At 37.7% G+C, this 12,669-nt stretch overlaps 1 protein-coding gene across 1 annotated transcript in view; it reads right to left on the reverse strand.

The window, feature by feature from the left end:
• Positions 1-1,749: 1,749 nt before the first annotated feature.
• The window catches only part of RALGPS1 (Ral GEF with PH domain and SH3 binding motif 1), a 129,308-nt gene continuing 118,388 nt past the window's right edge, over positions 1,750-12,669 (reverse strand). The window contains exons 16-22 of the mRNA XM_009334264.1: positions 11,372-11,423; positions 11,002-11,082; positions 8,713-8,818; positions 7,796-7,888; positions 7,517-7,622; positions 6,325-6,416; positions 1,750-5,530 (exon numbers count right to left, since the gene is read on the reverse strand). Coding sequence (XP_009332539.1) covers positions 5,501-5,530; positions 6,325-6,416; positions 7,517-7,622; positions 7,796-7,888; positions 8,713-8,818; positions 11,002-11,082; positions 11,372-11,423 — 560 coding nt within the window. The 3' untranslated portion in view covers positions 1,750-5,500. The remainder of the gene's footprint in view (positions 5,531-6,324; positions 6,417-7,516; positions 7,623-7,795; positions 7,889-8,712; positions 8,819-11,001; positions 11,083-11,371; positions 11,424-12,669) is intronic.

Genomic DNA, 12,669 nt, shown 5'->3' on the forward strand with positions numbered 1-12,669 from the left:
CACCACTCAGCTTGGTGTCATCTGCAAACTTGCTGAGGGTGCACTCGATCCCACTATGTCATTGATGAAGATATTGAACAGTACTGGTCCCAATATAGACCCCTGAGGGACACCACTCATCACTGATCTCCATCTGGATATCAAGCTGTTGACCACTACTCTCTGGATGCGACCATCCAGCCAATTCCTTATCCACCGAATAGTCCATGCATCAAATCCGTATCTCTCCAATTTAGAGAGAAGGATGTTGTGGTGGACCGTATCAAAGGCCTTATGGAAGTTCAGAAAGATGACATCCGTAGGTCTTCTCTTGTCCACTGATGTAGTCATTCCATCATAGAAGGCCATTAGGTTTGTCAAGCAGGATTGGCTCTTGGTGAAGCCATGCTGGCTGTCTCAAATCGCCTCCCTGTCCTCCATGTCTTAGGATAGCTTCTAGGAGGATCTGTTCCATGATCTTCCTTCCCAGGCACACAGGTGAGGCTGACAGGTCAGTGGTTCCCAGGGTCCTCCTTTCTACCCTTTTTAAAAATGGGTCCCTTTTTGCAGTCTCTGGGGACTTCACCTGACTGCCATGACTTTTCAAATATCATGGAGAGTGGCCTGGCAACTACATCGCTAATTCCCTCAGAACTCTAGGCTGCATCTCGTCACGTCCCATAGACTTATGTATGTTCAGGTTCCTCAGGTGGTCTCAAACCTGATCTCTTACAGCAGGAGGGACTTTACTCCCCCTGTCCCTGCCTTGAGGTCCATCCACTTGAGAGGTGTGGGAAGAGGGACTGCTAGTGAAGACTGAGGCAAAAAAGTTAAGTACCTCAAGCCTTCTCCTTGTCCATTGTTACCAGTTTGCCACTCATGTTCAATGGAGGGAGTATGCTTTCTTTGACCTTACTTTTCTGGCTGAAATACCTATAGAAGCCCTTCTTATTATACTTTGCATCCCTTCCTGACCTCAACCCTACAGAACCAGGCAATGTCCCTACACTCTTCCCAGGATATTTGTCCCTGCTTCCACTGCCTGTGCATTTCCTTCTTGCCCTTTAGTTTGACCAGCAGGTCTTGACTCATCCTTGCCGGTGTCTTGCCTTCCTTTCCTGATTTCTTACACATGGGGATCGAGAGAAAAATGATACATGTAAGAAGAGAAGTTACCAAAGAAGATGGACACTAGTCAACATTTCCACGTTGATCTTTTCCAAGAGAAAGTTCTACTGAACATCTGATTGCTAGGCTATCCCCGTCAGCTGTGCTCAGGGTTTCAAGGTTATGACTGAACCTCGACTTCATCACTGACATCAGAAAGGAAATTTCAGATTTTAATACCAGAAGATATTATTACACGTCTACAGTGATATACTGTGTAATGCAGGGCAGATCATTTTATTAGTGGATGAAATATTTTTTCCTGTTTATTTCAGCGTGTGGAGTTGAGAATCCAAGTGTGTAAATAAAGTGAAAGTGCAGAGAAATTTACCTTGCTATCCAAGTCAACACGCAAGTTTGGCAATGATAAAATGCATTTCTTAGGAAAACAGTAAGACAGGTTCATGTCTATTTCTTTGAACTTTCCAAATCCCACTGGAAAGAACTGCAAATTTGTTAGAAATTTGGATTCTGTTGTATTTATACTATTAAATGGCTACACACTGTGCACTATAAAGTCTGTTCAACTGTATTACCATTCATTCACAAATAAAACATGCTTGCTGCCTTTGAGCTAAAATGTTCCTTCTATACCTCTACTATGCTTTTTCAGAATATTTTATTGTTAACAGCATACATACTCTGCACATTTTTAAACTTACAGCCAAATGCAATTGCTGTTGAAGTAAACAAACATTTTTTACATTAAAGTATTTAATTAGTGAAACAATCATTATCAATGTAACAAACTGAAAAATACAGCAAACTTGATACAAGACTGAGGTAACAAAATACTTTGCCAAAAACCTAGATTCCAACGCCAGGGTTATGATGGGTGAGACAGTTCACAAGAATTATAGAAAGAATCCTTACACAAATGGCATGCAGTGGACTGCTGGAAAATACAGCCAAAAATAGTGCAACAGTTTTCACACAAAGCAAACCAAAATGTTGAAATTGGTTTACATTATAATGTGACAAGAAAGTCGCAATTTCAAAACTACTTTCTTTGCCTCATTTTAGTGCTATTTGGAAAAACATGCATTTTGGCACTGAATTGCATCAAAACTGCACATTAATAAATTAATAATATTGCCTACATACATTTTATATCTTCACAATTCTGAAAATAGTAATTCTGAGATAATGTTTATTTTTATACATCTATTGCAGTTATTCTCTTTGATGGATGAAAACTTGTATGGTTTGTGATATTTTTGTGAAAATGCTGTATTAATCAGTACTGATATGCAATATGTTGCATTTCGATAGCAGCTTTCAATTCACATTAAAAGTACCAGATGACAGCAAATGGTACCGAATGACAGCATAAAAACCTCAAATCAGCAGCTACAAACTGTTAATACTTAAAAACTCATTTAAAATTGGTTTAAGATATTTTAATAATATTCTTACACTGCCATCATTCTGAATTTTTTTATATTGTGCAGCAATTTCACAATTGTGCTATACTGAAAAGATGTTTACCTGACTATTGTGTAAAACTATTATTTGCTGTGTTCATCTTTCTTCTATATAATGCTTTTTACATTCAAATGATGGGAATTCAAGTTACTTTTGACATATTTCCAAATGCCAAGGTTTTGAGTAGGGTTTGAGTTTGAGGATTGAGTAGGATTGAAGGGTTTAATTTCTCCCCAGATTCATCTTCTGTCAGTGACAAATGCCTGGGCATAAGAATTATTCATAAATATTGCCTTTCATTCATGCCATGCCGTTTTGGGGGCCCATCATGGTTTCTGGCAAAGACGCTTCCTTTCTAGTTGGGAAACCTGTTTTACAAGCAAGTGAAAATGGACCCTTTTGTAACTTCTCCAACAGGCTCTATGGCTTGTAATTTTGAGTAAAGGTGTATTTTTGAAGGCTAGAACACTCTACCTCTTGTACATACAATAACATATATAACACTTTAGACACCCTTAAATTCTAAAAGCCATTAAATTCTGAGTGTGTACACGCTCATTCTATTGCTACTGTATCAGTCAGCAGTTATTGTTCTTTCCAAGGGAGGCTTGTTAAACATAATTGGAAGTTGTTACAACATCCATTAGTTTATCTCAGTTGCACTCTGGGAGTAAAAATGTCGTGAGTCCTCATTGGTGTTCACTTCTACTACACCACATTAGAAATGAGTAGGTATTTACATGCTTCTAATGTATGTACATTTCATGCCAATAAGTGTTCCATTTTAAATTTAGCTTATATTTAAGACAGATCAGGTTATTCCGTTTTAAAGGGAAAGGGCTACTAACAAAGTAACTTTAAAAAAAATTCTTGGCTTGAACAGTCCTGTTTAGGTTACTGTGTCATCATTTAGGTCACCATTCTGCACATGGTTCAAACCCTATGAATGCTAAAAACACACAATACATGTAGTCATAGGTGGCACATTCATTAAAATGGCAGTCCACGTAACACTTGCATCTTCATGAATAATCTCATTGATAACTAACCACAAAAGTCCACAGGTGCAGAATAATTCAGATTATATAATATTCTAACAGTCTGAAGTAATTTACTGGTGACAGGATTTTACCACATTCAAAAGCTTCTACACTGTCTCCAATGGTATTGGATGCTCTGCCCTCACAGATACTGATGTTTTTCCTAGTTCAAAGTTGTCTTAATTTAGCAAAAAAGGAGAAAAAAAGGTATAAATATATTTTGCATTACCAGTCTTTTCACACAACTCCTGAGCTATCAAAGAAACCTTGTCAACTTTACATACACTTTCACATGTCCCAGGATCTAAATGCAGCTGTCGTCAGGAACTGGTTTTCTTGAAAAGCTGGTATGTATTAGGCTTCATTCTCAGGATCGTAACATGAATGCTTAAAATAACACAAACATTACAGTTGACCTACATTTAACAATACAGGTATTTTTGTTGTTGTTAGAGAAGTTTCAAAATCAAAATTTAGAAAAACATGCAAGTCCACAGAATAAATACTCCTAATGCCAGGGAGCTTGTCCTAATATAGGCTCTGTTCAATTAAACTGACTTCCATTTTTTTCATGGTTTGTAAGCTAGAGGTTGGCTTGCAAATTTCTCCTCTCTGCAATTTTAGGAAACTCATAAGAGGTTTTCCAGTGATTGATGAAGTCTGAATACTGATGCCTTATGGCAAAAGAGTTTAAAACAGAAAAAGTGCTGAACTTAGCATGGGAACCAAAAAGAACTCTGACCACAGGAGTGCTAGGGCACAGCAGGGATACAGCTATGGATGTAGACAGTTCTTTCAAAGGAGAAGGCTCAGTTACATTCCCCTTTTTTTTTTGTTTCCTGGACACTGGTGTAGAGGCTTCTTTGTACTTGGCTCCACTGTCAGACAGTCTCGCCTAGCTTTCATTGCCATCATGATTTCATAATAGCAGTACCATGTGCCAATACTATATGTCATAAAGGTGCATCATATACTGGAATTGAGTGGAGCCGAGTCATCCACAGAAAGACAGAACAGAAACAATGGTATGGAATCATTCTGAGGAGCCAGGGCCGTGTGACACGTAACACCTGATTACCTGCTTCCCTGTACCAAGGGATTTAAGATGAACAACATTCAGACTGAAGGAAAAAACAAAATTGTAAGCAACTATGCCACTAGTAAGAGAATGAAAGACGACCTTTAGCACAACATAAATTTAAACAGCATAGCCATGGTTGGGGCATGCCTGAGTAACATAACCGAATGAAAAGAGAAAGAACTGTCCTGTGCCAAAATACATTTTTCCCAAATAGCTCAAATGTGAACAGCAGAATTGTCCAGAGATTTGATACAAAATCTGAGGCAGCCACATTGCCAAGCAACTCAGTGCACTTAGATTATAAAAATGTTGTTCCACAATTTTCTATTCTAATTGACACTTTGCAGCAAGTTAACACTGTCAATCATTCTGTGCATTAGAAAGAATTGAAACCCAACATGGGCCAAATATTCTTCAGTCACACAAAGCAGCTTAACAATAAAAAGAACCGTTTAAAAAAGAATAGGCAGAAGATATGATGCTCAGTTTGTGGTCAAACATCAGTTCATGGCAGTCTCTGACCACAAAAAGTTGAGGGCTCTAGAATCCTGCAGGAGTCAGGATTAATCTTCTGTCCATCTAACTTGTCTGCTTTCACTCAGTGCATGAGACTATATCTGGTCCTAAGGACAACATTCACTTTCTGCTTTCAAAAGCTGTGTCAGAATCACTTTCAAGTTACATAGGAAAGTGCTGAAATATTTGTGGCTGGCTCATGTCAGGAAAACCATTCTCCTCTTCCTCCTTAGAGAACAATAGCCTGTTTCTTCAGTTTGGCACTTGAAGTCGCATCAGGTAGGAGAGCAAATTATTCGAATGACATTAGATTAGCAGGTACCTGGAAGAGAATGTAAATTATTCAGCAGTATAATGCTCCTGAGCCTATTACGGCATTGGGAAACTGCAAGATTACAAAATAAAAGTGGGCTAATCATTTATTATCCAATGTGAAAAGTGTAATCAGTCCCAAACAGGCCCAAGTTATGGCTAACCCCATAACTGAACGGAAAGATAAAGACTCAAATGATTTTCTTATTCATGTACCAAATCCGGCCAAAGTATTCTAAGAAGTCATCACTATGCGTAGGGGGGAATGTGTGTGTGTAAAGAAGATTCTCGAGCTGCATCCTGTTTTAGGTCCCATATGGATCAGCATCCTATTAAGATAACCTTTGGAAATCCTTTTAAGAATGAACATTTTCCTCAAGAGAAGAATGAAGCTGCTATATAAAGGACAAACATAGCATTTTATAGGACACTCTCTTCAATGGCACTTACAGACCCAGTCATCGGAATAAATGCTAGCATGTTTGCTTTCTTTGTCCATGAGAAAGCCCTTTCTGAAGTAGAGATGGGGTTACCTCACTTGAAGCAGTGAGTGTAGAGGTAATATGCTGTTAAGGTAACCAAACCTATAGCTAGACCTGCACAAATCCTGATTTGGTGGGAATTGTGTAGTTTTAAATAATTTTTATTCCTCCTATTGAAAAACTGGATTAATGTACAAAATGAGGAATTATGTCTGTCCCCACAGGACTGTGTGTGCACACAGATTGAAAAGAGGTATCTTTTCTGGTAAGGATTTTCTGGAAAATATGAAAAAGTGGGTAGAAATAAGTTTCACAACCTTACCTGAGGCTTGTTGCTTTTGCATGCATCATCCAAATGCTTATGCCATAATATTGCATGAAACCTTGAACCAGTCTGGAACTTGTAAACATTGCCTACAAAAATAAGAAAATCAAAGGCTCTAAATTTGCAGACAGACATGTAGTTTCAAGGGATTCTAATTTCTGTGCAGAAGCCAAAGTCCTGAAGTAAACTGTTAAACTAATTTGCACCTCAAATGCTCAAAGAGGATGTTACTTACCTAACAGAGACCATGTGAGGTATGTTATCCAACAAGTCCTTGGGTGAAGGGAGTAAGTGGCCTGCAAAGCTACGAGGAGTGTACAGGCAGAGGGGCCAAATTACAGCCACAGAAAAGACCACTTACTAATTTACTCCTGGCTTTCTTCTCATTAAGACTGTTGTGGTTACTGCCAAACTTCTTATGAATGTTTTTGACATTTGTGAACTTAGTTTTCTTCAAAGTCCTATTGTGAGTTTCCTCTATGCCTTGTTATTTTGTAAATTGTTTCTTGCAATCAAATACTTTGTGCACTTTGGTCAACACCCAAGAGATGCACTTCGCACAGTAGATGCAAATCCGTGTCCGGCGCCAAAGTTGAAAACGTGAAAAGTGAAGGAAGCCTCAAAAATCTTTATGTAACCATTCAAAGTGCAAAAAGACTCCAGGGGCTTTCTGATCTTTTGAAGTTTTTGAAGTTTAATCAAGGCGGAAGAATATGGCACTTCAAAATTAATTATTAAAAAGCAACTAATAATTACTTAAAAGGCATTTTTTGGTAAATGGTTTGATGTTTGAAGAATTTTCATAATATTTTAATTGGCATCAACGTAAGTCAAGATTTTACATTGACCAACTTCAAGAAAGCTATTCAGAAACTTTGAGATCAGGGTATTTGGGCACATGGACATGCAGCAATCTCATATTGGTTGGGCAATTTCTGCAAAACTTACTGTAACTGTCAAGATACAGCAATACCTCTGTAGGCATCACAGAAGCACCACAGCGTATTGTAGAAATGTGTTCAATTTCATTTGTACTCTCCCTTGAAAATTCGATGTTGAAAATCTCCCTCTTCAGTCTTTTAAATGAGTGCCACTGCACGTTCTGTAATCTACAAACTCATTAATAGAGATTAATCTACTTCCTGTCACAGAAATATAATGCAGACAATGTCCATCCTGCAACATCTACCTTTGTCAGGGTTATTTAGCTGGAAAATATCAGGATGCTCAGGGTCATCAGGCAGTGCCACCATCCAGCCCACAATGGAGACTTTTTTACCAGGTGTAGATTTATACTGGAAGAGACAGACAAGTCAGTCACAGATGAGAACGTACTAGGCATTAACTTTTGACTGTAAAAGTTGTCAGACATATGGCTTAGCCTGGAACAGCAAGTACACTTGAAACACCCTTCCAGATCTGCTTATGAATATGCAATTTTTCATTTTAGAACAAATTTAAAGCTTACATGTTTTCTTTCAGTGCCTCTTAAAGATTTTGCTCCAAAGTACAGAAGAGTTGATCCTGAAAGCATAACCCAGTATCTAGTCCATGAGGAGAGCTGAATCAGAAAGGAAAAAATTAGGAAAAACTCTGCATATCTCTGACATTTCAAAAATCTGTTCACAAGCAAGTCCAAGTGCTACCAAAGTTAATTTCAGAAGCAAGGAATGGAGAGTTAGCTAAAGAGTGTCGCCCAGTGTAAATCAGCCAGCCCTAAATTTGGATGGATGGCTGTGAATACAATCCATCTTACTTGGGTATCTCATAAAAATATCAGGACTGATGGCTTCACAGCAAAATAGTGTACTGCCTTCTACTCGACAGATCTTAGACTTCTGCATTTGATGAATAAAATTTATTGAGATGACATCTCTGCAATTCTTCAAATCTTTTAGCACTGAACAGTCGGTCTGCACATAAAAAGTATCAATGAACTCTACAGGAAACAAAAAAATACCAAACGCGTAGGACCAGAACCATGTGAAACCTGTGAATTTAGGTTAAGTATGAATTACCATGACTTTGGTGCTATGGGTGGATGCCCTACAGCCTTCCCATTTCACCACAATACTAAATTTCTGCCCCCACGGAAATGCATGCTGATTTCTAGAGCTGCTTTACTCTTGCTCTGCTGTCACAACCTAGAGACATTACTTGCAAATGCCGGGAGAAGCAAAACTGCTGTAGATCAAATGACATACAAAGGTTACAACTTTGTTATAATCCAGTTACAACTTTGAACAGAAAATGATTTTACAATTGATAATAGCAAGGAACATTGTTTTGTATGGTATCAAGCTGCAGGTTTAATCTAATTCTGGAAATTAAAACAGCCACTACTGAATTAGAATCACAGGAACAATTAGAAATAGAATCACTCACAGTAGGTTTCTTGCCTTCTTTGAGCAATGTTTTTCTTCTTAACGGCCCTTCCATGGTAATGACTCCTGTGGAACTACCTAATGTGCAGCTGCAGGCCCCTGTTGGGCTGGAGAGACAAAACATTGCCATATATATTTGAGTAGACAAATAAGGACAAGAAGCAAGCAACGTAATTTAGCTCTAAATATATTTTTCCTGCATTGCCTTACATATATTTTATCATCTGACACTTGACTCTGTAATACGTATTTTCCAGACCTAGATATCAAATAGGAACCAGGATCTTTGAAAAATAGCAAATCAACACAAGGTTCTATTCTGGGGGCTTAGACATGAAAAAATAAAACAAAACAGAATAAATATTGAGGCCCAAAGTCAAAGGGAAAACAGGCAATTTTCTATTTTATTCTGGTAAATTACAGAAATTATCTGGATTTATGGAAATTTATGGCTTAAAATTTTGGCTCCCACAAATATAATTTTATCTTAAAATAAACTTTAGCTATCAAAAAAGAATGTAGGAAATTACCTTGGCTAATTGGAAAAAAGTTGGGAAAACCATGTAACAATGCCAAATAATTTATTGTACAGTGATTAAAATATTTTTTCCTTTCCCAGGATGAACATAGAGCTTCCCACATACAACAGTGAAAAAGTGCTACATCTGAAAGAACCCAAGTACAGGCTAAGTTAGAAATGTAAACAGCCATTAAAAACATAACAACCAAAGATTGATTGGTAGGTGACGATCTGTTAGAATTATCTGCTGCTAACCCTTCTTCATTGCCATGTGATCACAGCCCTGATATTCTTATAAATATAAGGCCCAATAAAGTTTACCAGAGCCAACTAAATCATGTCTAATAATGAATACAAGGAAAAGGACATGTGTATGAGCTACCATTCAGTTGTGAAAGGAACACTATTCTGCCTATGAACAAGTATGATGGTGTCATGTAAACACACGCTGGAGAAAGCGATATACACAGCACCACCACCTATGCAAGAACAGCACTTCAAACTGGCAGGTGCATCTTCTTTGATTAAATGGAATTGCCTTGTCTGTGCTAGTATGTATTCTTGCCAATTCTAGTTTTCTGATAGAAGCAGTAGAAGATTCCAGAAAAGGAAGAATGAACGCAAGCATTAGAATTACTTGATGGTGGATAAATGCAAGAAATGTATTTTAGGGAATAATTCTTCTTTGTGGATTTAATAGGCTTTTCACATTTTATCTTCTTATATTTTATATTTCTAGCTTGTATACATTTTTGAAACAAATCTACCATGGATATGTTACAAGAGTATTTTCCAGAAGCATGTATAATAGCTGAAATACTGTTCCAAAATTTATTCCTTTACTTATTTATAATGTATGCATTTTCGTTCCTGTCTAACTTCTTCTAACTTGTGCTGCTATCAGATGTTACTAGCTCAAGTAAAACAGCTGTACTTACATTTACACATTATATCAACATTTCTACACTGGCTGAAGCAAACTAATTTATACAAAATAAAAACAGACTGGATTTAAACTCCTACTAAATCTCAGTATTTGCAGAATACTGTTTCAGGGCCCTATTTTCTTTACCGTTCATATGTACTTCTTCACTTCCCACTACCACAGAATTTATCTAGTCCAGGTCAGGTATGGATGCAATGAATGATTTTTATCCCTCTAACTATATACAATTTTCCACGTCACCTCTCTTTGGGCTGTAAACGGATTACCTGTTTCTGAAAAGTCCATGTCTTAGTGACTAGCAACATTGGGAGTGCCTGCTACATACGGCATTGCAGATGTTCCCTCTCTTACTCGGGGTCCAAGGTAACACCTCTTTACTGTACAAAATCAACACATCATACTATAGCTCTCTGACACAAACAGATGTTATGGGTAGCTGTCCTGCAAATCAGGAAATAAATTGTGAGAAAGGGTCAAGAAGGTATCTTTCTAACATCATTATTTGTCACAGAAGGCAAAGATGGCCTTCATGACAAACCTGCTTCTGTAATGTCATAAAACCCCAAGTAAACACTAGTTTTCTGCGATATGGAAGCCAGATATAATTAGTTAAATCAACAGCTAAACTGAATTTCATCTGAATGGGCCATACCCCTGCTTTAGCATTAATAGGAATTTTTACAAGCAGGAGGGGAAGACTCCCATGAGTTGATATGGTCATACAAGGATACTTTTGGACACAAAATACATTACGCTAAGAAAGCGTAGAGACCCAAATGAAAGTTTAGCACCATACACTGAGCAACGTAGACCCTGAATTGTACCTGTAGACACAGCTTCGACTCCTAGGAGAATTCCGGATCGGTACCCTCCAGTTAGGCCCCAGCGTGGCATATAAACGACCCCTGTTTGTGAATGCAAATATCTGATGAGGGAAATTCTAGTCTGAGACTTCAACAGTTAGGGTTTGGTAAACATGACAGAGATAGTTCCTGATCTTTTCAGGTCCATGGGAAGAAAAACACAATAACTTTACAGTGCTTTATTTCGAAAAGTTTGCCATTTTTTCCTGACTAATCAATAATTTGATAAAAGTAACTATTGATGTAGGGCTTACCTATGTTAGGGATCATTCGTGAATTTCTTACCTAAGTCTGTAGAGTGCTCAGTGAGCGTACATGAAGACTAACTCACCTTTCAAGCCCTGATGGCAGCTCCTCACTAAATTCTGAGCTTTCACTGCTATCTAGAAAAAGAGTAGTACAGAGAAGGAGTAAGAAAACCACCCAAGGGAAAACACAAAACCAATGTATGTGGATCACCAGAATAATCTTTATATAGTACCATGGAAATTGCTTACTCAAATCATGTTTCAAAGTTGAAGTCTTCAGAGTCCATGGTAAAATCTAAAACTGGAAGAGGCTTACATGAGCCTTCCCATTTATAATATCTCACTGATGAACAAAGTCATTGTTACTGTTGTGTTTAAATACCAGACATCTACATGTTACTTTAATTTTCATTATGCTGCTTTTCCTTCAAAAGCTGAGCACTTCAGGAACACAAAATCCAGTTACTTTATAAGACAATATTTCTACCACAACATCTGTAAGTTGATTAAAGTTATTAGACATGATATCATTGTTTGTTTTCAACAAGCAAGCACATCCGTAACAGAGGATATGTCAGCTGTATGCTGCTGCTAGGAGCCATTACAAATCAATATGATGATATTCACAATGATAGTCCCCATTTCTTCTCCAAGCCCATGACCGATTTGTCCCTCCTTCCCTGGCACAGCTATTTGGCTCACAGTTTTAGTTTGCCCAGGACTGATCTTCTAATGCTCAGTATAACACAGTGAGCTGTGCCTGTATTTTCAGGCAAAGTTCAAAGATCATCTCAGTGTCAAACTCTTCTTGGTCAAGTAACCTGCTATCCTTCATAGTCTATTTCCTATTCTAGAAATAGCCTGTCACTTAAAAGGTGGCTTTCTCTTGCTTAGAACACAGATTCTTGATCACTTTGTTTTTATTATGATTATTTTATTAATTATAATACCATAGCGTAATTGTCATCATCCTCTTTCACAAGTTCATTTTATGTTTCTTTTGAAGTCTCGGAGAGCACAGCTAAACTATTCTCCCATCTTCTAAAATACATCCTTAAAATTAAAGTTTTCTTTGTGAAAATGTAGCTTTCAAAGTATATATCCACTTTTCAGTAGCACTTTTTTTTTTTCCTGGTGAAAGCTGACAAACACTCTGTGTCACATACAGAGCATGTACAAAGTCAATCTTCCTTCATCCCACTTTTACCAAAACCATCAGCAGGTAACTGAGGAAAGCTGATAAAGTTGACTAGGTAGCTGAGTAGCAGTTCTGATCTACTTTCTTCCATGAAAGGGACCAGTCTTTGCACAGGAGCTAATGATCTTCCTAATTCCCTACTTTTGGGTGTCTCTGTGAGTGTCTGCAGCACTGGGACAGAAA

Source organism: Pygoscelis adeliae, unplaced genomic scaffold (assembly GCF_000699105.1).
Source record: "Pygoscelis adeliae isolate BGI_AS28 unplaced genomic scaffold, ASM69910v1 Scaffold150, whole genome shotgun sequence".
NCBI lineage: Eukaryota > Metazoa > Chordata > Aves > Sphenisciformes > Spheniscidae > Pygoscelis > Pygoscelis adeliae.